The 22,309-nt window shown below is 54.4% G+C and overlaps 2 protein-coding genes across 4 annotated transcripts in view; one reads left to right on the top strand and one right to left on the bottom strand.

The window, feature by feature from the left end:
- Positions 1–7,835: 7,835 nt before the first annotated feature.
- Positions 7,836–16,269, bottom strand: SFXN3 (sideroflexin 3). Of its 3 annotated transcripts, XM_024734938.1 has the most exons (13): positions 15,959–16,269; positions 15,771–15,860; positions 14,999–15,173; positions 13,681–13,844; positions 12,853–13,023; positions 12,410–12,508; positions 11,998–12,073; positions 11,524–11,609; positions 11,175–11,302; positions 10,946–10,995; positions 10,034–10,083; positions 9,498–9,545; positions 7,836–9,225 (listed from the first exon to the last, which is right to left on the bottom strand). In XM_024734938.1, exons 4-13 carry the CDS (start codon positions 13,839–13,841, stop codon positions 9,129–9,131), a joined length of 966 nt encoding a protein of 321 aa, XP_024590706.1. In that variant the 5' UTR covers positions 13,842–13,844; positions 14,999–15,173; positions 15,771–15,860; positions 15,959–16,269; the 3' UTR covers positions 7,836–9,128. The 3 variants fall into 3 exon arrangements, with proteins under 3 accessions (XP_024590706.1, XP_024590705.1, XP_024590707.1); XM_024734937.1 differs by lacking the exons at positions 14,999–15,173; positions 15,771–15,860; positions 15,959–16,269 and having other exon boundaries at positions 13,681–13,916; XM_024734939.1 differs by lacking the exons at positions 14,999–15,173; positions 15,771–15,860; positions 15,959–16,269 and having other exon boundaries at positions 10,054–10,083; positions 13,681–13,916.
- Positions 16,270–17,307: 1,038 nt separating this feature from the next.
- The window catches only part of PDZD7 (PDZ domain containing 7), an 18,413-nt gene continuing 13,411 nt past the window's right edge, over positions 17,308–22,309 (top strand). Inside the window, exons 1-3 of the mRNA XM_024734957.1 lie at positions 17,308–17,530; positions 21,677–21,817; positions 22,122–22,296. Of these exons, the coding sequence (XP_024590725.1) occupies positions 17,308–17,530; positions 21,677–21,817; positions 22,122–22,296 (539 nt within the window). The remainder of the gene's footprint in view (positions 17,531–21,676; positions 21,818–22,121; positions 22,297–22,309) is intronic.

The raw sequence follows: 22,309 nt of genomic DNA, 5'->3' as shown, positions 1-22,309 counted from the left end.
CGGACAGAGAGGGAGCTTGGGGAGGGAGGCGGTTCCGGGGGTGAGAGGACGGGTCGCCCATTCCCGTCCGAAATCCCAGCTCCGGGGCTCACCGGGGCGCCCTTTATCTGAAGAGGCCTCCTGGGGTCGCAGGGCTGGAGGGAAGGTGCTGGGTTAGACCTGCGTAGTTAGGGATCTTTTCAGAGGTGTCAGGAGTTGGGTGGGATACACGGGGAGGTGGAGGGTCTGAAAGCCCGAGTCTCCCTGCCGTAAGCAAGGACCGGGCACAAAGTGGGCGCTTCGATGTTTGCTGACCTACGAGGCCTGTGCCCGACGTGTGCAGGGGGTAGATGTTAGGAGCAAGTGTGAATTCGCGGGCATCCATGACCCCATGGCTCCAGAGCGCCTCGTCTTTTCATATTTGCGCCCCTTCCCCCTCTGTGACTCACCTTCCCTTCTGGGGCGGGTCTGTGAGCTCCCAGTCCTCCAACTCTCAAGCGCGTCCCCTCCTCCAGCATATGCTAGCGGGACCTGCCGCTAACCCAATCCTCCCAAGGCAGCCCTCCTCACCCCCACCCCCATCCAGGTCCAAACTGCCCGGGGAAGCAGGGTTGGGAGGGGATCGCCCACGCAGCCGCTCCTCAGCCCTCCCCTGGGGCCCGCCGCGCGGAGCCCCGGCTTCTCTGCGGGATTCGCCGTCTCTCGCTCGCTGTCAGCCTCTTTCCCGCCCGCTCCCCGCTCCAGCCGCATCAGAAATATATTGTATTCTCACCTAATCCTGTTCAATTACAGCATAATAAAACACATAATAAAAACCTAATTCATTTTTCTCCCGTGCCCACCATCTCCCGGCATCTTTTTGCTCGGGATTAAAAATTTGTCTTCATGTTTGTGGCACCGCAGTCCCGGCGCCTCCGCATCTTTAATATATGAGCCGGGGCGCTAGGGACCCGCCGGTTCTGCAGTCTTCGCGCCGGGAAGGCGCCCACCAGTCACCTGAGGATGCGGGCGGGGAAGTAGAGAGAAGCATAGACCTGCATGGGGACCCAGCGGCACCCACCCCCTCCCTCCCCGGGGATGGGGGCGGATCAAAGGCCCCAGATTTCCGGGGGCCGAGAGATAGCGCGTCTATTTGTCCAGCAGACCCAGTGTGGCCTCCAGGGGGCGTAGTGTGGGGCAGGTCTCTGGAGATTTTACCAAGGAGGCTGGGCTACCTGGTGCAACCCAGCTGAAGGTGCAGAGCAGAGCCATCAAGGCGGCGCCCCACTGTCCTCAGCCTCTATTTTCTCCTTTGCTTCTGATCTTCTGAGCTGACCAGGTCAGCTCAGAAGATCTGAGTTACCACCACCATCCCCAGTCCCTAGGGACTCTCTACCACCCTCTGATCACATTGTGAACACCTGTATCACTGAAACAAGATTAAGACTCCCCAGAAGCAATTATTAAGAATTTAATAAGAGAAAGTTTCCTACAGAGGCACAGTACTTGCTGAGCTTACAGAGGGGCCAGGTCTGAGACCCAAATGCAACCCAATGATATTCCCTCATTCCTTCATTCATTTAGGGCAGGGGTTCCCAAATTTTCTACATTCATGGAGCCCTTAGTTTTTCAGTGATTTTTTTCACAGTACCCTAGGCCAAAAGAAATATCTTAACAATTCCCTTTAAATACTTAGGTCTAGGGCTTCCCTGGTGGCTCAGTGGTTGAGAATCTGCCTGCCAATGCAGGGGACATGGGTTCGGGCCCTGGTCCGGGAAGATCCCACATGCCGGAGCAACTAAACCTGTGTGCCACAACTACTGAGCCTGTGCTCTAGAGCCTGTGAGCCACAACTACTGAGCCTGCGTGCCACAACTACTGAAGCCCGTGCGCCTAGAGCCCGTGCTCCGCAGCAAGGGAAGCCACGGCAATGAGAAGCCCTCACACCACAACAAAGAGCAGTCCCCACTCGCCGCAACTACAGAAAGCCCGCGCGCAGCAACTAAGACCCAACACGGCCAAAAAAAGTACTTAGGTCCAAACAATTTAATAAATATTTACATCCTAACTCCTTCATAGCCATTTGAAAAACGAACACACATAAATTGGAAGAAAAAAAGAATATTTTTTACATTATTCTTAAGTTCGATTACTAATGAATGGAATGTGTGTCTGTTGGGCTCTGCATAACTTCTCAAAACTTGGAATCAGCTTGGATACTGCCACCGGTTCCTGTTCCACACTGACTTTTGTGTAATTCTTGCTGTTTGTCACAGCAACCATCAAAAACCCAGTTTTGCAAAGACATCATTGAAAGTGATGTAGCACAAACTAGTTTTGAAACTGTGAACTACCTCAAGCTAGTAGTTTGTGCAGTGTCTAGCAAATGTCGAGTATTGCTGGATTTCCCTCAAAAACTTTAAATGTCTGGCAGTCCTATGAGTTCATTGTGGCACCCTGGGGTGCCTCAGTATACAGTTTGGAAACCACAGACTTAGGGAATCTACCTGTTTTCTTTAAGCAACAAGCCTCCTTAGTGGTCTTGGAAAGGTTGGGACGGCTGAACAGAGGTCATCTGATTTGGCCACAGGAAAAGAACTTGAATCTTATCCACAACTCAGAGGTCAGATCTAAGGAGGGGAGTCTGACAGCCTGGGGGTTGAGGTGTTAGTCTTACATCACTGTTACCCAGCACCACCTTCCACCCCACTGTACCTTGGTGCCCTGGAAAGGAGGTCATGACAATGAAACTATATCACCAGAGACCAGCAACTCTGCGTGGGACTACTCTATAGGAACTGGACAAGAATGAGGTGAAGGTGTCTCCTTTCCAGCATGCCTTAAATGATGGCTGCTCGGTGCCCTCCCCAAGAAGTGGCAGAGGTGGAGGGCAGGTCAGCACCCCCGGGAACTGCCAAAAGGAAAAGGCATTGGCATGTGCAAGGAAGCAGATAGCACATTTGGAGACAGTGGCTCTGATTACATGTTAGATACTTTCTCCCTCACCTCCCTGCATTTAGGACTCCTAGGGAGACACAGAAGAGGGAGGGCTGAGCTCCTTCTCTTGCTGGCTATCGTATGTAGGGACATCTCTAGGGATAAGCTTCATTTTGCCTAGGGGACTTTTCAAGCCACATTACCCCCAAGATTCTGACATGCCTCCTTGGGAGGACATGCTCCCCATCCTCGAGGCTGAAAATCACTGAAGCTGTGAGCCATTGTTTCTGTTGTGAATATGTCATATCTTTTAGGTTTGTTGAGGAGTAAAACAGATTGAGAACCACTCGGTTAGTGGTTAGTAACCTAGGACCAACATATGAGTGGGGTTTAGGGCACTTCTGGATTCCACATTCATTTATTCAGGAAACATGTATTGTGTACCTACTGTGGTTCGGGCACTATTATAGGTGCTGTGGGCATATAAAAGTGAAGATATGAATAGTTGCTTAATGGGTAGAGAGTTTCAGACATGCAAAATGAAAAAGTTATGAAGATCAGCTCCACAACAATGTGAATATACTTAACACTACTGAACTTAAACATGGTTAAGACGGTTTTTATGTTATGAATTTTTCATCACAATAAAAAGTGAATATCGGGCTTCCCTGGTAGTGCAGTGGTTGGGAGTCTGCCTGCCAGTGCGGGGGACATGGGTTCGAACCCTGGTCCAGGAAGATCCCACATGCCACGGAGCAGTTGAGCCCGTGCGCCACAACTGCTGAGCCTGCGCTCTGGAGCCTGTGGGCCACAGCTGCTGATCCTGCGTGCCACAACTGGTGAAGCCCACGTGCCTAGAGCCCGTGCACCGCAACGAAGAGTGGCCCCCGCTCGCGGCAACTAGAGAAAGCCCGCGCGCAGCAACAAGGACCCAACGCAGCCAAAAATAAATAAATAATTTTTTTAAAAAAGTGAATATCACAATAAAATGCTGCCTGTCCTCACGTTTTTCATTTAAGCTGGAGAAAATCATTTGTATAGGATCAATAGGAATACATGTTGTAGCAAATACCAATCAAGTTAAGTCCCAGCCAAAGTGAGAGAGTGGCATGGACATATACACACTACCAAATGTAAAACCGATAGCTAGTGGGAAGCAGCCGCATGGCACAGGGAGATCAGCTCGGTGGTTTGTGACCACCTAGAGGGATGGGATAGGGAGGGTGGGAGGGAGGGAGACACAAGAGGGAGGGGATATGGGGATACATGTATACATATAGCTGATTCACTTTGTTATACAGCAGAAACTAACACACCATTGTAAAGCAATTATACTCCAATAAGGATGTTAATAAATAAATGAATGAAGAGCAGTAATTATAAAAAACAAAATAAAACTTACGTCCCAGCTCACAACTGCCCTTCTTTGAGGACAGCCCCAACCACAAAGGTGGACCTGAAGTAATGATGTGTAGTGTCCTTGCAACTTGACCCTGACCTCTGGCCACCTCCTAGAGGTAGACAACTGATCTAAGCTGTACCAATTTTTCAAACTTGAACAGAGAGACTGAAGCTGGCTGAAGCTGTTACCTTCATGGCAGTGTCCATATACTCCCATTGTTGAGGCCTCCAGAACTGCCCAGCTTCTTGCCCTTTCCAAGGCCTGGTTGGTTAGCTCCATGTCTGATTCTGAGAGCTACGGCAGAATCCTTCCAATACATCCCTCCATTTACCGAAGCTAGCCACAATCATTCTCTGTTGCTTTCTACAAATAACTTCAATTATAACCCAAACCAGTGGTGCCCCTTCTGGGAAATAAAAGTTGTCAATTGAGGATTTGCTGGTGATAGGGGAGGGGAGGTCTTCAGTCAGAAAATAGCATGGGTGGTTGATTTATAGGTTAAAATAGCAAACTCTTGTTGCATAAGCAAACACTTTACCCTGAAGGAGCTGTGTATTGCTTGTTACAGGCACAGGGTTATTTTCCTACTGGAGGTATGGGGATGGGAGGAGGACAGAGTTGTGTAAGTAGCCTAAATTATTCCGAGTTCCTCCCCTATTCTCCTGGTCGTTATTCAGTTGCCAAATGTCGCTGGTCTGAGAAGACTGGAAGGAGGAAGCTGGAGGAGTCTGTGGCCTGAAGCTGAGGCTGCTGTTGCTGGGCTGGGACTGCCAGTCAGGAAAAAGATGTGTATAAAAGAAGAGAGAAGGGAGCAGCCCCAGAAGCTGTCTTTTGGACACTGATCCAGCTGGTTCGAGGTTCCTCCACAAGTCCTAGCAAAACGTTGCCCGGCATTAGGACCTGAGATCACTGCAACGTGCGGGGAGACTGAGGAAGAGGGTACCGAGAGAGGTGCCTTAATGCCTGCCCTGCACGGAGCTGCGTCCCTGCAGATGGGAAGGCCCTCTTCACCCAACAGCCCATTTCTACTCAGCGCCAGGCACAGAGCCACACTTAGCAGAGTTCAGTGAACTGTGGGATACAAGGGTGGAGAGACGGAGAGACCACGGCAGGTGCAAGAGGCAGGACCAACAGCCTCGCAGGCCACTGGAAAAAATCGGGGCTTGGGACCCAGGAGGGGCCTCGCGTGATTCCTCAATAACCTCGCGGATTTCTAGGCGGGAAGTCAAAGGGCGGGCCCTGGGATGCTCTTGGATTTCGAAACTGGAAAGTAGGGAGGGGATTTGGCGGATTTAACGGTTCAGGACCGAGGTCATCAAGGAAGCGGATCTTTGACGTAGGTTCCAGGATCAGGTAGGCGAGGTGAATCGTATCCCCGGCCTGCGGCGCTTAAGTCACTGCCCGGGAAACGAGAAGGAGGCGGAGCCAGCCGAATTTTGACTGACAGGAGCCGAGCAGAGGCGGGACTCTGCTTCTGACTGGCTATGTCCCCCACGAGGGGCGTGGCTCACCTATGACTAACAGGCCCAGGGGCGGGGCTGGCTTGAGACTGACAAGCTTGACGGGGAGGAAATAGGACTTGGTTTTGGCTCTTTGGACAACAGCCAGGGCGGAACTAGGGTGGTCTGACTGGCATGAGTCCCCAGGGCCTGAGCTAAAGCTGGCCCAAACCACCTGTCCTTAAGATGCCGGCCATTAGCCCCAGTGACCAAGGAAAAGAGCAGGATATGGCCACCTGGTCCCCTCCCTATGGCCAGGGTAAGCCAGGCCTCCAGGTCCAAGCCATTTTTTCCCTTAGAACGTAGGCCAGGAGAGAGAAAGAAGGCTGGGGAGAAAGGCCAAGGATGCAGACGCAGGTTCCCAGAGAGGGTTCCTGGAGTCTGAGCACTGGGAGGAAGAGAGGAGGCCCAAGAATGGGGCCGATTATTTAACTGTGAGAAAAGTGCTATCTCTACCCAAATGCTGACTTCCGAGGAAAATTCCAAGCATGTGGAGGCAGTCTGGAAAACATGCCTGGCTAGGATTTGCCCCTAGAGAACCTGCGAAGTTAGCTTAAACCAACCGTTTTTTCTCTGAGAAGCTGGTATGGAACTAGGAATGAAAGATGGCAGGAAAGCCTTTCTTCTAACTGGCCCACTGGTGCCCTGGCCAGCCTTCTCTCTGACATGGTTTAGTATTATCTGCAGAGCACAGATAATTGTTATTAAATGTTCTTAATGATTTTGTTTTACAGAGATTCCAGCACCTCACTCCCCAAGTGGGTTTCTTTTACCTAGATTTTCCAGTAAAAGTGCAAGGCCTCTTTTCAAGGGTAACTTCCTTAATGTCTTTAATAAGCCTGTGTCTTTGCTATGAATGGACATAACATGTCCGGCCTCACAGGGGTGGTTGTGGAGATCGAAGGAGACAATGAACTTAAAGCACTTGGCTTCAGTAAGCCTGCCTGGCACAACAGGGAAGGACTCAATGAGCAGTAGCTGGTGTCACCCCCACTGCCCATCAAGTAAACTCCTACTTCCTAAGAGGATCGAGTGAGCGCAGGCCAGGGTAACAGGTCACTTGAGGCTGTTGTGGGACCATTCAGCTTTAAAGATTTCTCCTCACCACCTAGTGTGAGAGCTTTAGGCTGAAAAAAAGGGAGATGAGGGGTATTTCCTGCAGGGAATAGGGAATGGATTTTGTTATAGATTCATTCACGTTTATTCTTTTGAATCTTCCTAAGCCGAGACTTGGGGTAAGAGAGGCAACTATTGGGGGAATTCCCCGGTGGTCCAGTGGTTAGGACTGTGCACTTTCACTGCTGAGGGCAGAGGGCGCGGGTTCAATCCCTGGTCAGAGAACTAAGATCCCGCAATCCGCAGGGCCAAAAAAAAAAAAGACGACTATACACTGTTTAATAGTAGCTCTCACCAGTTTTACATAGGCGTGAACAAGACTTTGGGCCTTATTTTTCCCGGAAAAAAAAAGGCGGGGGTCATAAGCAGGGAGGGAGTAGAGGGCCCTGGGGTGGGGGGAAGGGGTGTTAACTAGCAAATGGTCCCGACCAGGCTTGTTCCAGTGTTGCATCAATGAGCGTGTGTAGGGGTGTAGAGGTGTGCTGGCGCCCTAACAACTTCTCTGATGGAGCCAGGCAGTCCTTAGCCCTCTAGCCTTCCTCTCCCAGAGGCCACCACCCCATGCCAAATGCCTGAAGGGAACCAAGAAGCCCAGAGCCTGAGTTGGTTTGTAGGTGTGTGATCAGCAAACCTGCATCCCCCGCCCCCGCCCCCGGTCAGAAAAGAAGGAAATGAAGCCAGCACTCCATCTGCTGAGGGAATAGAAGGTGGAGGCATCTACCCACATCCCTCCCTCCTACTTTAGCACTCAGGGTGCTGATGGAGGACTGATTTTTCTAATCTCAGAGCTCCCTCTGCTGGGGGCTGAGGCTCCCTACAGAAGGGGAGGGAAGAGACTAAGAACTGAACTTTGTAGGGAGAGAATGGAAGGCCGCAGGCAGCAAGCTCTGCCTGGACACTCAGGACATAGAACTGAATGAAGATCAAGAAGTAGACAGGTTTTCGGTTTATTGAGTAACAGTGGCACCACAGCTTTCATTACAGGTGGCGGTTGTTTGGGGGAGCAAGAAAGTGCTCTTAGAGGATCGCACTGGGGCCTTCACCCCACTTCAGCCAGAGGTCACAGGAGTTGGAGTCATGGTCCAGCTCTGCACTCCGTGAATTCACCAACACATATTCCATCCCCAAGTCCACCTCCCCTTTGGACCAGCCATTGACTACCGGGCCCTTCCTCCTCTTGGAGGTGGGGGTGTGGGGGAGCAGGGCCAAAAAGCCTCAAGAGAAGGAACTAAGATCAGGATCCCGCTGAACGTCCAGCAAGATCAGTGGAACACAAAATCCCCTGTCTTGAGATCATACGCTCAGGGCCTAGTTGCCCTTGAGGTGTCCTAGTTACAGCCACTCAGACACCTGTGGAGTTTAAGCACCGTTCCTACGCTGTGTCCCTCCGTAGGAGGGTGCAGTGGGGGCTCTTAAACAGGAATGCTTGCTCTGCCTTCGTGGCTTTTTGGTTAGGGGAGGGGGTTGGGATTGTAACTTTAGACTTAAGGTTATGATGTCTTGCGGCCCAAGAACTCCTAGGATTGTGCCTAAAGATGCCCATGCTACAGTGTGGGGGAGATGGGGAGATGGCAAGAGCAGTACAGGACACTGACACTCCTTTGTTCTAGCAGAGAAGAGGAGAGGAAATGACCCATTCCAGGATGTGGGGAATGCGGTAAGCCCCCTGCCTCCCTTATCCTGCCATGTTGTCCTCTGCCAGCCCAGTTCCTGAGTCAGCTTCGGAAGCCAGGAAGCAGAAATCTGAAGAATTCAGCCCAGTTTAGCCTGCTAGTGTACCTCAGTCTCTGTCCTGAGATCCTGGGTCTCCTCCTGTGTCCAGAAGGGGCAAGGTTCCATCAGGAATGACTTGGCTGGTGGAACTGTTTAGGCGAGAAAGTCCTGTAGCCTGGCTGGCTGGCAGGTGACAGGAGGCCAAGAAGGGAAGCCAGACATGAGGACATCCCAGGACAACCTGTACACACACGTATCACATATGTACATATGTAGACACACTAGCGCAGAAGGAATCATGTGACCCTGCTCTTTGAAATCAGAGGAGAGAAAAAGGCTACGGGGGCACCTCTCCCAGCCTAACAGGTTGCTGGTCTCAACGGCTGCTCCCACACCAGGCCCCCGCCCAGTACCAGGCAGATGGAAAAGTGGCAGGGACGGCAAGGCTCCACTAAAGCAGCAGCCCAAGGATGTGAGAGAGGAGGCCAGGGGCTGACGCCCCCTCAAAGCCCCTTGTTGTAGTAAACCGCTTCGATACTGGGGTTTTGCTCATGGATCTGAGCTCTCAGCTCCGGCTCCAGCCTGCTCACGTGTATGGAGCTGCAACAGAACAGCACAGGCAGGCTGAATGTCCCCTGAGCCCACCCCCCTCAGCTGGGTGCCCCCGATCACCACCCCTCTTCCTCCCAGGTTGCTGAATCTTCTCCTTTGACTGCCAGAGGCCCAGATTATTGTCACTCCCCCACCCCCAGAATAAGCTGAATGCCTGCCAGGCCTCCTCCTGGAACACACTGAAGGAACCTAAATCAGCTGCTCCCAGAGATGTGGAGACCTGTCTGAAGCCCCCAGCCAAGCCTGGGGGCAACACTTACCTTCTCTGGGGGAACAGGGCACAGCACAGGGGGGTGGCAAATACCAGGCTGAGGGAGAAGAGTGTTGGAAAGGTTTGTGAAGCTCTGATCTAAGAGTGTTCCCTCCCGGCACCCCACCCCATCTCTGAAGACAGCCCCTAGGGGTGGAGACTGATGAAAGCCAACAATGACATTAGGTTCAGGCTGAAGAAAGAGCCTCCAAAGCAGTGACCCAGAGCGCCACAGCCAGTGACAGAATCAGGAATTAAATGTGCATGAGACTCTGGGCTGGTACCAAAAGGTATATTTCCATGGTTTCCGTGGTGGATGTAGAACCCCTTCGACTAGATTCTTGACCTTCAAGAACAGAGATCACTCCTAACACACACAGTATGCCCTACAGGTGTCCAAGACCCCTACCAGCTGAATGTATGAATGAATGATGTATTTAATGTATTAAATTATCTTAATTATCTTATCTTAAAAGCAATAAGACCCCCCACATCCACCACAGAAGGATACTCCCACACATTCTAGCTAACTCCCCACACACTTACCAGAAGCCCACCAGTCCCACCTGCAGGGGTGCCCCCAGCCAGGGGCGGCGCTGTGGGGAGAGAGAGAATGTAATGGTGTGTGTCCCCTGGCTCCCCTCACCCCTACACATTCACCCACCGCGGCTCTATCCCATCAGCACTGCCTTTGAGCCTCTGATATGTGGCCCTTTTCTTTCCCCCAGTCCCATAACAGGGACTCACCACCCTCCACTCCAGCCAGGCCCATTTGCTGACACCATCCCTAGCGTCCCACCACCCATCTTCACCTCTCTTAATCGCTTCCCACACTTCCTTCAGGAGCTGCTTTCTTCAGGAGGCCTCCTCTAACCCTCCACTCCCTCCCTCCCATCCCACTGCGTGAATCTGTCCCTTTCCAAACACATCTCCTGCTCTGCACACCCTTCTTGATTTGCTCCAGCCTTAGAGGCCACCAATCTGTTGCTCCATGTACATGGTTGGCACTCAATAAATATTTGCGAATAAATGATTCAACAAATGAGCCAGAGCTTGTATCCCTGTGCCTTGCTTCTCCGTCCTGTTCGCGTGCAGGTGAGCCTGTGTGTGTGTCTCAATGTTTTTTGTAGCTGACAGCACAAGCACGATATCAAGCGTGGCTGTGATAGTCCATCCCTGTGTGTGTCAGAGGTCTCTGGAGTGACACCAGCTTCCTTCAGGCCAGAAACCCTTTCTTTCCTTCCCTTCCCTTCTCCTCCTGCACCCTCAGTGTTCCTTCATTCCAGCTCAATTTATTCTTGCTGAATGAATTAATGAAGGTGGAAGGGGTAGCACAGGGGTGGGGCAAACAGGTAGCAAGTCTTAGACTCAAGTCGGGTTGGAGAGGAAGTTGGGGACCGGTCAATTCTGCCCCTAGTCACCACTATTTCTAGGACGGGAGAGGTGAGAGTGACGTACCTTTAGGATGTCTTTCTTCTCCAGGGTGTCCATGATCACGGGGGGAATGGCTGAGGGGAGAGCAGGGCAAGGAGGGAGGGAGTTAGTAGAGTGAAAGTCAGGACCCTAAGGAAGGGGCGATCCCCCTTTGCAGCTCCTCCCACTCCCCCCACAGTCCTCAAACCCCCCGAACAATGGCACCCCCTTCACTTAGAGCCGCCCATGCCCCACCGAGCCACTCCTGCCTCACCCATGGCAGGAATCGCCATGCAGATTCTTGATGTCACCACCTGGAAGATTCCTTGCTTGGCTGCAGCCACCGAGTGGCCAAGTCTCTGACCCTGTTCATCGGTCACTGGGATGCCCACCTGCAGCTCTCTGAGAAGGGAAGGGGGTGGGGGTCAGATCACAGGCCCCAAATCTGACCTGCCATGCTCTCACGGGCAGCTAGTCCCCTCAGACAGCCTAGATTCAAAGGCTGGTTCTCCCACCCCAGGATCCCAGCACCAGACTGAGACTAGGCCCTGCAGCTCGTGTGGCTGGCTGGTGTGCCTACATGCGCCCTGGGCGTGCACACGCCAGGAGCTGGGGCCACTCACCTCTGCCTCATCACGGGGATGTTGATGCAGTTGGCAGCTGCCACCGCTGCAAAGGGCACGAGTCTGCCAACCAGCGGGGGCAAATGCTGGGGGAGGAAAGATGTCATTTAGTGCAGGGGTCCCCAACCCCAGGGCCGCAGACCGGTACCTGTTAGGAACTGGGCCGCATAGCAGAAGGTGAGTGGCAGGCGGGCGAGTGAGCGAGGCTTCATCTGCCGCTCCCCATCGCTCGCGTTACCGCCTGACCCATCTCCCCACCCCCATCCGTGGAAAAACTGTCTCCCACGAAACCGGTCCCTGGTGCCAAAAAGGTTGGGGACCGCTGATTTAGTGACCCTAAGGGCCACGGGGTGGTAAGGAACTCTGAGGAGAGAGATGGGGAGCCTGTAGATTGGGGTGGAGGAGTGGTAGGGAAAAGGAAGGCAGATAAAGCGTGAACTGGGCGGGGGGGGCAGTGGAATGGGGGAGATTTACCTTAGTGAGGGATTTGAGTCCCAGGGCCGTGGCCACAGCCCCGGTGGTAGCACTCACGTAAGCCGTTCCCAGCTGCCTGTGGACGGAAGAGCCAGGACACAAGGTGTGAGGTAAACAGTCCAGCATGTGGCTCTTTGCTTCAGGGACGTGAGGCATGGGAGGGTGGCCTCAGTGCAGAGAAACGTCTCCCCTGCTCCAGTGCAGACTTGTCTGGAAGCCCCAATCCCTACCCTTGAAGAGGATTGGGTCCCCCAAAGCATACACAAGAAGACCTCAGGCCCTCAGTCAGGCCAGGAAAGTGAGTGGGGGACAGGTTGAGAGGAGGCCGCTGAGCCACTGGCTGCATAGGCCCAGGGGAACAGAAGAGAGCAATGGAGGGCCGGGAGAAGAGTCCCTGGGAACAAGCTCTCACCCCCCAGTGATGGGAGCGTCGCCACTGCGGTTGGAGTAGTTAACGATGGCATTGAAGGACTGATTCACCCACTGCCAGAACACCACGGTGGGGGTCTTCCTGAGGGAACAAAGACACTTACTTCCACAGTGTCCCACATCCTTGGACACTGATAATAAAACCCCAAAGGTTAACCCCAAACCCTCAGGAGGGGCCCTGTTGATGCCCCTAGAACGTGCTCTGGTGACCCCTGCATGACCCTCCTTACACAAACACACCCATTGTCTCTGGGGTGGGAGGACCCCGGGGGCCGAGTTCTGAGGAATGGAAGGGATTCTAACACAAGCTCCCACCCACCTACTATTTTCTGCCCAAACGGGCCCAGAGAGGAAGTGCCTAGTCATCAAGTTACACTGTACCTTGAACAGAGCACCCAGGGAGGAGACACACAGAATAGGACCTGCCTGTAGAAGGTGAGCATGCAGCCGGTGATGGTCATGTTCATGGGCACCTGGGCTGACATGCGGCCAATCAGGACCACCTTCTCCCCTGTGTCCGGATGGAAGGCAGAGTCGTACACATACTTGGCCCTCCAGAGCTGGTCCTCGGTGAGCCCTGGCGTCACCACGCCGGCCCTGCAGAGGTTGGCAAGGAGGAGACAGGCAATTCTAAGGGGTAGATCTGCCCTCCCAAGCCCTGCCCACCCAGCTCAGGGGAAGTCTGGGCAGAGGACCAGGCACTTTGGCTCCCAATCTCAAAACAAAGGAACTACTTGTCTCTGGGGAAGAATCATGTCTTGCCAGAAGGAGGGCTCCTATTTCTACTTCCCTTCTAGCCACACAAAGAGGGGTGCCCTTCTGTTTCTGCCCAAATGCTAGGCCAATGCTGGGTAATGGTGGTTTCCAATGAGTCAAAAATGGCTGGGGTGTTGCATGAGTTTTTCCTCCTGGAGACAAGGAGGCTGCCCTCCTACTTCCTTGGGACTCAGCTGAGCCCCTCTGTCCTTGCAGAGGATGGCCCAGCAGTGGGACAGGTCCTTGTACAGGGTTTGTGAAACACAGAGCAGCCCCCTACCCACAAATATCGACACCACCTCCTCAACCCAAACACCCTGAAATCCTTTAAGTTAAAGTTCTGTGCCCTAGTTGTCTGTGATTCCAACCGAGAGGGCAAGGGAGTGAGGGGGTGGAGGATTGGAACAGGGTCACACTCAAGTTAGGGGAGACAGGTGCAAAAGGTACTGTATTAAGAGCAGGGAATGAGCCCCTGAGTTAAATGGGGTTGGGGGTCACCTGTAGTTCTGTATGATGTTCCGGGAAGCTTCTAGCTGTGTCCCGGACAACAGCAGATTTCGGGGGTCAGTCACAGTGAAGAAGTGCCGGGCTCTGCCCAAGAAAGTGCTCTGGTCCCAGCGAGGTTCCTGGATATTGATATCTAAGGGCAACTCACCCATTTTCTGCAGGGCAGGGACCAAAGTCAGAGGACTCCAAGGAGGGGTCCAAGGGGTCCACATGGGGGAGATTTTGGTGGTGCTGCCCTGGTCCCTGCCAATCCTTCTGGAGCTCAAGATGACTCTAGATAGGTAAGCAAGGATGTGGGGAGGAGCTGTTTTCTAGGCAATGTTCCAGCCCCCCTGGGCCACTAGAGAACATGGCCAGGAAAACAGATGTCCTTGCACTCTGGCCTGGTACAGATTTTCATGAGTGAGGATTTACATGTGTGTGGTTGACGCATGAGCAGCAGCTAATCCCATGCAGCTACTCTTGTGCTCTGTATGCACAGAAATGCAGATTATATGCATTACACATCCACGTTCCTGTCAGCTTTAGGCCCCAGTTGCCTTGAGACCTACATACAAACCCCCAAGGCTGTTTGGGAAGATGGCATAAGCCATCTCACTCCCCAGGCCCTGACTGGAGGACAGCAAGGGTTCATTGGCAACTCCAGGGCTTACCTATTCCAGATCTCAAACAGGGGACTCTGATGCCAGCCAGCCAGGTGTGCTCGTGGGCATGCACAGTCCCCTCTCCAGACCCATCTTCCTCAGCCCACACTGAATGGCCCAAGGCTCTCCTTGTTCCCTAGCTGGGCAGGGCTGGCAGGAACACACATCTACCTCTCCCTGAGCTACCTACCTCTAAAGGAGCAGGATTCAGTGAGTGAACCCTCCACTCAGCACAGAGAAGAAAGCCTGAAGCATTCATCTGGCCATGTTGGGCAATATCCTACAGAATGACTAATTCTCTCCAACCACACTTCCTCCCTCACAGGCAGACACACCCTCCCCTCTCACACACTCACATTCACATACCCACACACAAAAACACCAGCATACACGCCCTACACAGACCTGCAAACAGGGTGGACACGCCCTGCATACAAAGACCGTTACTTACACACACACAGCTCATATCCATCAGTTGCAGACACTTGAATGTGTGACCATACAGAGTCTCACCCCGACATTCCCTCCCCAACTCACCTCCCCTCGTGCCTTAGAGCCGAAGATGCTGAATCTCACAGGACGGAGGCAACTTTCCCCTCTGACTCCCAGCCCTCAAGCCCCTCTCCCCTGACCCCCGAACCCGGCCCGGCACAATGAGCACTCACGATTTCCTAGGCTCCTGGGCTCCCGTTCTCTGCAGCTCTCAGTCCCGCCTTCCTCTCCGCGCGTCGCCCCCGCCCTCACACCCATCACGGGTAACGTCACGCGTGACGCTCGCCAGCCTGAGGGGCGGGGACTCCCTTGGCGCATCCGCCCGGCGAGGCCATGGATTGGCAGAGCCTGGGGGCGATGGGTGTCATTTAAGGGCGACGCCCCCAGCCCGGGCCACTGAGACCCGGCCCTACGCTGTCTCCCAGAGCCAATCCGACCTCAGGGATCAGTTCTGGCCACGTCCCCAACCCGAGAGAGGAGGGGAGGAGCTGCCCCATTTGCTTGCAGTCCCCCGGCTGGCCTCGGGAGGCACCCGGCCTCTGCAACCGGGGGTCTAGGTACCCGGGGCGAAGGCGGGCGGCGTGGAGGGGCATCCTCTGACGGTACGCCCAGAGAGACTCGGGTTACCGCCCGGCTTGTTTACTTAATGGCTGCCTTGGCAGTGGCCTCTGCCTACTTGGACCCCTGGTCTCCTACCCCGGTTCCCTCAAGGTCCTCTCGCAGCACCTTGGCATTCTCACCCCTTCACAGTCCGGTTCTGCTCGTGCCTGTGCCTCTTCGGTGTCCCCAGCCCTTTCCTCCTCCCTAGTTCCCTCTATACTCCCCTCTATAACCTCTAGCTCCACTGGGTCACCAGTTTCCTTATGCCCCAATCCCTACCCCTGCATCACAGACCCTGGCCGCAGTCCCTGCCCCGGATGTGAAGGGGCAGAAAGCTCAAGGTACCTCTGTCTGCATCAAGAAAGTGGATCAGAAAGAGTCTTCCTCCTTCTAGTGTCCTGGAACCAGCTTCCCTGCCTTGCGTCCTTTCCAGAACTGGGTGGCCAGAGAGACACTTTCTGACATAGGAGGATGCATATGAAGGCAGCGCTCAAACACACACACACACACACACACACACACTCCCAACTCACCCAGTCACCATACAGAGCATGCGTGCTGCACACCCAGGTGCCAGCCCGCGCTCCTGCCCACCGCAGGCTCACGCCCCGCTCTGCCCAGGTGGCATTCCCTCGCTGAGGCCTCAAGGGTGACCGCGGAGGGGTGGCAATTCCATGAGCCCTGGTAGCTGGTTTGGCCTGGAGAAGACGTGGTTCTGGGCTCCCCTGCGCTGAACCGGTGGCGGGAGCCGGGCGAGCTGAGACCAAAGGCCTAAGTTCGCGGTGCGGGGTGGGGCACCAGAACTCGAACTGGAGCGAGTAGAACCCAGAGGCCCCAGCCCAGATTCCAAACGGCCGACCGGGGCACCCAAGGGAGGTGGCTGGAGGGAGTGATTGGCGGCCCCCCCAGCCAATGGGAGCCCGGGGCTGCGCTGGGCGGCCCTATTCCTTCAGCCTCGGCGAGGCTTGGGCGGGGATCCCCCTGCTGCTGCTGCTGCTGCTGTCGCCCGCGCCCGCGGGCGGGCGAGGCTGGCGGCTGCAGCACGCGCGAGCAGGTGAGGGGGGCCGGGAGTACCGAGCCGGGGGTAGGGTGCTGCGTTCTGGGTCCAGGAGCTGCTCTGAGGGATTTGGCCCAGGTTTTGCGCGGGATGTTGGGGGGCTCTCGCCAGCAGGTCCTTCCCCCAAGGCTGGGAGAGGTTCACGCCCCTCTTTGGACAGGAGGGAAGGGGGGACAGAGGGGACCGCAGCCTGGGGCCTGGGGATCTCTGGGGCCCTTGGCTGCAGCTGTCCCAGGTTCTGAAGCCCCTCGAGGCGCAAGTCCCTGGGGCTGGCCCCCTACGCACATACACAGGAGGGGTGGTTCAGCGAACTGTACTGGCCCAAATTTCTCTCACACTGCTTGCAACCCTAGGGCCGGCAATAATCCCATCTCCACTATCTCAACCTCTACTGAGGACTGGGGACCTACCGGAGTAGATGACAGCTGAGAGCAGGAACTAGGGGTGAAAAAGAGGTTCTCACCCACCTTGTTGTATAAATGGCTCCAGAAGTCCACAATGGTGGCTGAACTGGGCAGTTCTCTGGCCAGGGGGTGGGAGAGGTGAGAGGCCTAAGGCGTGGGAGGCAGGATGCCCCAAGCAGGGGGTGGGGTGGAAGTTCTGGCGGGCAGCGGAGGCAGCATTCACACCCCTTCCCCAATCTCTGCTCTCCCTGTGCAGGCCTGGAGCACACACTCCTGAGAGGCAGCAGAGATCAGGGACTCCAGGTCCCTGAGATCCCAGTCAGCACAGAAGGCTCATGGAGCCTGGGGCACGTGGGGCCCTCCTCTCAAGGGCTAGCAGGTTCCCTCTGGACCTGTAGGGCACCACCCCCGTCTAGCCACCATGGCGCATGGCTTCCCAGTGGGCTTCGACCCAGTGGGCCTCAGAGACCTAAGCTCTGGCTCTCTGAGCTCCCTCTCCTCCCGAGGCCACCTGGGCAGCGAGTCAGGCTCTGCAACCCGATACCTGCTGAGAAAGCAACGGCGGCTGCTGAATGGGCCCCTCCGCGGAATCCGAGCCTCATCGCCCATGGGCCGTGTCATCCTCATCAACTCCCCCATCGAAGGTGGGAGCAGGGCCCAGCCACTGGGCCGGGAACTGCAGGTGGGGGGTAGGGGAGAGCAGGCACTAGGTAGGAGAGGGCAGAGCCAGTGTGGGTGGGGGAACTCAAGAAATGGGAATCATAGGGATGCAGGGAGAGAGAGCCTCTGGTAACCCATAGACTCTTCCTCATCCACCCTTTTCTCACCTTTAAGCCGGTCCTTTAGTGTTCCAGGATTGTGGAGAGGTCAGAGGTGGGAGGTCTGGCATGAAGGTAGAGAAGGGGGGTGTGGTATGCCAGCCCCCAAGGAAGCAAGGCAGAGCATTAAATTGGCCCCTCACTCCTATGGACTCTTCCTTTCTCCAGACCCATTCATGTATGACTTTGGGGGGTGGGCAGGATGGAGAGGGACATTCTTCATCAACCAGTTCAGTGTGAGCCCAGCTCTGTGCTGGGCTGTGAGGAGTGAATGTCCAGCTGGACACAGAATTAAAGGCTTCAGGTGCAGAGGACGGAGACAGAGGTAAAGTGGAAGATGTTGCAAAGAGTGGGGAGAAAAGGAGGGTTGAGGATAGGGAGGGAGCCCCAGGTCTGGGCCCTGAGGGAGGGGGACACCTAATCTTATGTAGTTGCTTAACGTTTCATTGCACACCTATTGTATACCAGCTCTTGTTAGGTCCTGTGGGAACCTACAGAGAAATACGGCTCAATCTTCACCTTCCAGAAATTTCCAGTGTAGCAGGGCTTAGAGACAGAGCAATGACAGCAGCTGGTGGTGGGGTAGAGATATCACAGACAAGGTTGAAACGGAAAGCATGGAGTATGATGGGTGGGCACTTAGGAGACAGCCTGGCTGCAGTGACAGATGTGAGGCGACAAAGAGCCGGTGACCAAGGCAGGACCTTGAATACCAGCAGGGGAGTGGGGCCCCCTGGGCCTGGGCTTTCCATGGGTGGGACCAGATAAGTATCTCCAGCTCCGCTCTTCTCTCTCAGCCAGCAGGGCTCCCCTGGCTGGATCCCAGACTGGACTTTTCAGCCTGCTCCTTCCCGCTGACTCAGCTGGGTCCCTCTGTCCCCTATCCCGGGCACCAGGGCAGGGGAGGAGCGTGTTGCTCAGGGAGCAGGCTTTCCTGCACCAGTGGCCCGTCACGCTCACCCCCATCATCCACCAAGCCCGGCCTCAACTTCAGGTGAGCAGCAGGGCAGCATGTCATTCTGGACATGGAGCAGAAGTCGCCAGATAAGCTAGGAAACGCAGAGGGGGAGAGAGGAGGTACTGTAGCACGGCCCTTGCAAGTCCCATCGAATTGGAAGAACTATGTTATACCTCCCCCTCACATGCCCACATACCCCATGCCCAACTGTGATGCGAGGCCTATGCACACTGTCCCTCTTCCAGAAGTTCCATGAGTGCTCTCTCCCTCTGCCTCACCCCAGTGCCCTAGTGCAGCCAGGAGGGCTGCATCCCCTAGCAATGGAAGGACTGGGGCATTGCTCCAGCCAGCTGGCTTGTCTGGGTTGGGAGCCTGTGAGCTCAGAATCATCCCCTCTGCCTGGGCACAAACATCTCCCAACTCACCACAGCCTGGAGCCCCTCCCCCACGTTATTATCAATATTTAGAACTTTCCAGAGGCCTAAAGTTAACTGATAAGGGAGACACAGTGGGAAGGGGAACACTACCACCCATATCACCCAGGAGTTCCCACCAACTCCTCAAACTCAGTGGGTTCCAGAGAAATGGTATTATCTTTAATCCCAACCAGCCCTTTCTCCTCACTCTCCTAATTCATTCATTTATTCATTATTCCACTTATTATTTCACTGATTAAAAGAAGACTTAGCAAATATCAAGCACAGTGCACAAAACTGGGGATACATTGGTGGAAAGAATTACTAAGTCCCTACCATGACTGAGCTTACAGTCCAGTGAAAAGAGAGCAAGGATAAATAATATACAAATAAGCAAATGATGAGAAAGGATGGTAAGAATCTTGAAGGTACTAATTTGGATGATATGATAGAGCAGTGGTTCTCAAACTTTAGAATACATCCGAATTGCCTGGGGGCCTTGTTAGATAGGTTACTGGGCCCTACACCCAGAGAATCTGATTCAGTGGGTCTGTGGTAAAACCCCCAAGTTCACATTTTTAATAACTTTCCAGGTGCTGCTATGCTGCTGGTCTGGAGAGCTCGCTTTGAGAACCATTCGAACAGAGACTACCTGGGAGGAGGGGGAAGGGACTTTCTTAGGTAGCGTTGTCCAGGAAGGCTTCTCTGAGAAAGTGGTGTTTGAGCCAGGGGGAAGTGGAAATAGGAGGTGGCTTTATGAAGGTCTGGGCAAGGGCATCGCAGGCAGAGGGAACACTGAAAGGACTGGCCGGTGAGAGGAACAGGAAGGCAGTCACTGTGGCCAAAGGTCATGAGGCTGGGGAGGGTGGCCAGAGGTGAGTGTAGAGAGGTGGGCAGAGGAAAGCCCAGGGAGGGCGTTATTGGGCATGGAAGGAATGTGGAGCTCCTTCTAGAAGCAGGGGTAGGCACTGAGGTTTTTAATCAGGGGAAAGGCATGATCTAGTATGAAAGTTGACTCTGGCCACTGTGTAGAGAGAATGGACTAAAGGAGGCAGGAGGGGAGGAGATAGTGAGGGGCTGCTGAGTGCCTGGAGGGATGCCTGGTGGCCCCAGGCTAGGGCAGTAGAGGTAGAGGATCTTCCCTCCTCAGAGGCCCCAAGCTCCTAGGCTCAAAACCCCAGATTTGACATCCCCCTGGCCCACGGCCCTAGGGAGGCCCCCGAGGAGAGACTGAGGAGAAAGAGGGTTGGAGGGCGGGAGAGCAAAAGCCTCCTTGTCTGGGCTGAGAAAGTCCTGGGACCTGTGCAGATAGAATCAGCTAGGAAGCCCCAGCATCTCCCACACCTCTGTCCTGCACTGTCCCCACCTATAGGCTGCCCTTGGGGATTACTTCCTGAGTTTCCCTGCTCATGTACTGTAACCTGATTTCTCTTAGATCGAATAGAAGTGTGTGTGTGTGTGTGTGTGTGTGTGTGTGTGTGTGTGTGTGTGTGATATTTCTCCTCTCAAACACCTCTGAGTAAGCCTTCCGCAAGAAGAACTCTGACCTTCCCAACTGGGACCCAACTTACCCCTTTTCTCTAACCAAAAGGCCACCTCTGAGCCTTTGCTCACTCCATCCCCTCATCAGTGCCTTTCCCTTCCCCTCCACCCATCCAAATCCCATCCTCCAAGAAACCTTCCCTGACAGCTCCAGTCCCTAAGGACCCCCTCCTCTGACTTTCCCCATCACTGATGGAGAGGACCACTTCTGTGCTCTGGGCACATACTGAGGCATGGTGGTTTGAGTTTCTTTCCTCATGTAGTCAGTTAGCTCCTAGAGCCCTCACCTCCAGGATCACAGAGTCTATGAGATACAAGGGGCCTCAGGGATCCTTCCACAACATCCCAGACAGGGACTTACTAGGTATCAGCTTGTATGCCTCCAGTGATGGGAAACTCACTACCTTTCCTTGGAAAATTCATTCCATTGTCTGCCAACTGAAGGTTTTAGAAAGTTTTCCCTGATTAAATCTTCCTCCATATAACTCCACTGCGTGGGCTTGGTTCTGCCTTATGGATTACACAGACAAAAACATCTAATGCCTTTTATAGAAGAGCTCTTCAACTATTTGAATATAGACTTACCATACTCATCTCTACTGCAAGCTGGAGAGCCCAGACTCCCTCAACTGTGCCTCGTAGAATGGAATCTTGAACATCTTTCCCATCCATCTGACTCTCAGAGTGGCAGGATTTTTCAGAATTTGGCCTATCCTAGGCCTGTGGTCATGGGTAGCTTAGTAAGGATTAGATACACACACACACACACACACACACACACACACACACACACACACACAGACCCTGCATTATGAGGAAAGGAGGACCGTGTCTTCTAGCATAGAGTCCTGTCCTGCCTGCTCCCACACCCTCCCTGGCCCATGGTCTCAAAATCACCCAGAGAGGACTCAGAAATTAGCTACCTACCCCCTCATTTAGGGCCCTGGGTGCCGGTGCCCAGCAACCCAGCCTTCGCAGGCCCCAAGCTGGGGAGGCCAGGGTCCCTCTCTGCCCAGACTGGGCAGGGGAGTCATGCCTGTGTCCCTACGCCAACAGCCAACAGCGATGAAAGTGACATCATCCATGCAGTTCGAGTGGAGAAGAGTCCAGCTGGGAGGCTGGGGTTCAGTGTGCGGGGCGGCTCTGAGCACGGCCTGGGCATCTTCGTCAGCAAAGTGGAGAAGGGGAGCAGTGCAGGTGAGTGGCGCCCAGGTCCTGGCTTCGGACGTGACCCCCACTTTGGTGGGGTGCGGAGATGCTGTTGTCAAGAATAAGAGGAGAGGGCCCTCAGCTTTGGAGGGCCTGATCCAATGGGGAGATGGAAGGGGCTAATGAACAGGTAGGTCCCTGTCTGATGGCAGATACACAGACCCTACCTGGGGATCCCAATCTCATCAAAGAGGTTTTACCCCAGGGAGCCTAGTCTGATGGGAGAGGCTCAGCCTCAACCTGGGGGACTTCTCCCAAGTGGCCCACGCCAGCCATGCCTCCCCTGGTGCAGAGCGGGCTGGTCTGTGCGTGGGTGATAAGATCACCGAGGTGAATGGGCTGAGCCTGGAGAGCACCACGATGGGCAGTGCTGTGAAGGTGCTGACGGGCAGCAGCTGCCTGCACATGATGGTGAGGCGCATGGGCCGCGTACCAGGCATCAAGTTCTCCAAGGAGAAAACCAGGTGGTGAGCAGGCCTG

Source organism: Neophocaena asiaeorientalis, unplaced genomic scaffold (assembly GCF_003031525.2).
Source record: "Neophocaena asiaeorientalis asiaeorientalis breed wild unplaced genomic scaffold, Neophocaena_asiaeorientalis_V1.1 scaffold240, whole genome shotgun sequence".
In the NCBI taxonomy this organism is placed as follows: domain Eukaryota; kingdom Metazoa; phylum Chordata; class Mammalia; order Artiodactyla; family Phocoenidae; genus Neophocaena; species Neophocaena asiaeorientalis.
Note: the sequence above shows the minus strand (reverse complement) of the source record. Positions and strands in the feature narration are given on the sequence as shown.

Bases quoted from the DNA above. Each gene is read 5' to 3' on its own strand.
- SFXN3 (XM_024734937.1), bottom strand. From the start codon at position 13,901: ATGTGGACCCCTTGGACCCCTCCTTGGAGTCCTCTGACTTTGGTCCCT. The intron at 12,509-12,852 runs GCAGGTCCTATT...TTGTTCCCTCAG, and splicing joins TGCATGCTCACCTTCTACAG to GAAGACCCCCACCGTGGTGT. The intron at 9,226-9,497 runs GTAAGTGTTGCC...GTTCTGTTGCAG, and splicing joins GCCCTGTTCCCCCAGAGAAG to CTCCATACACGTGAGCAGGC.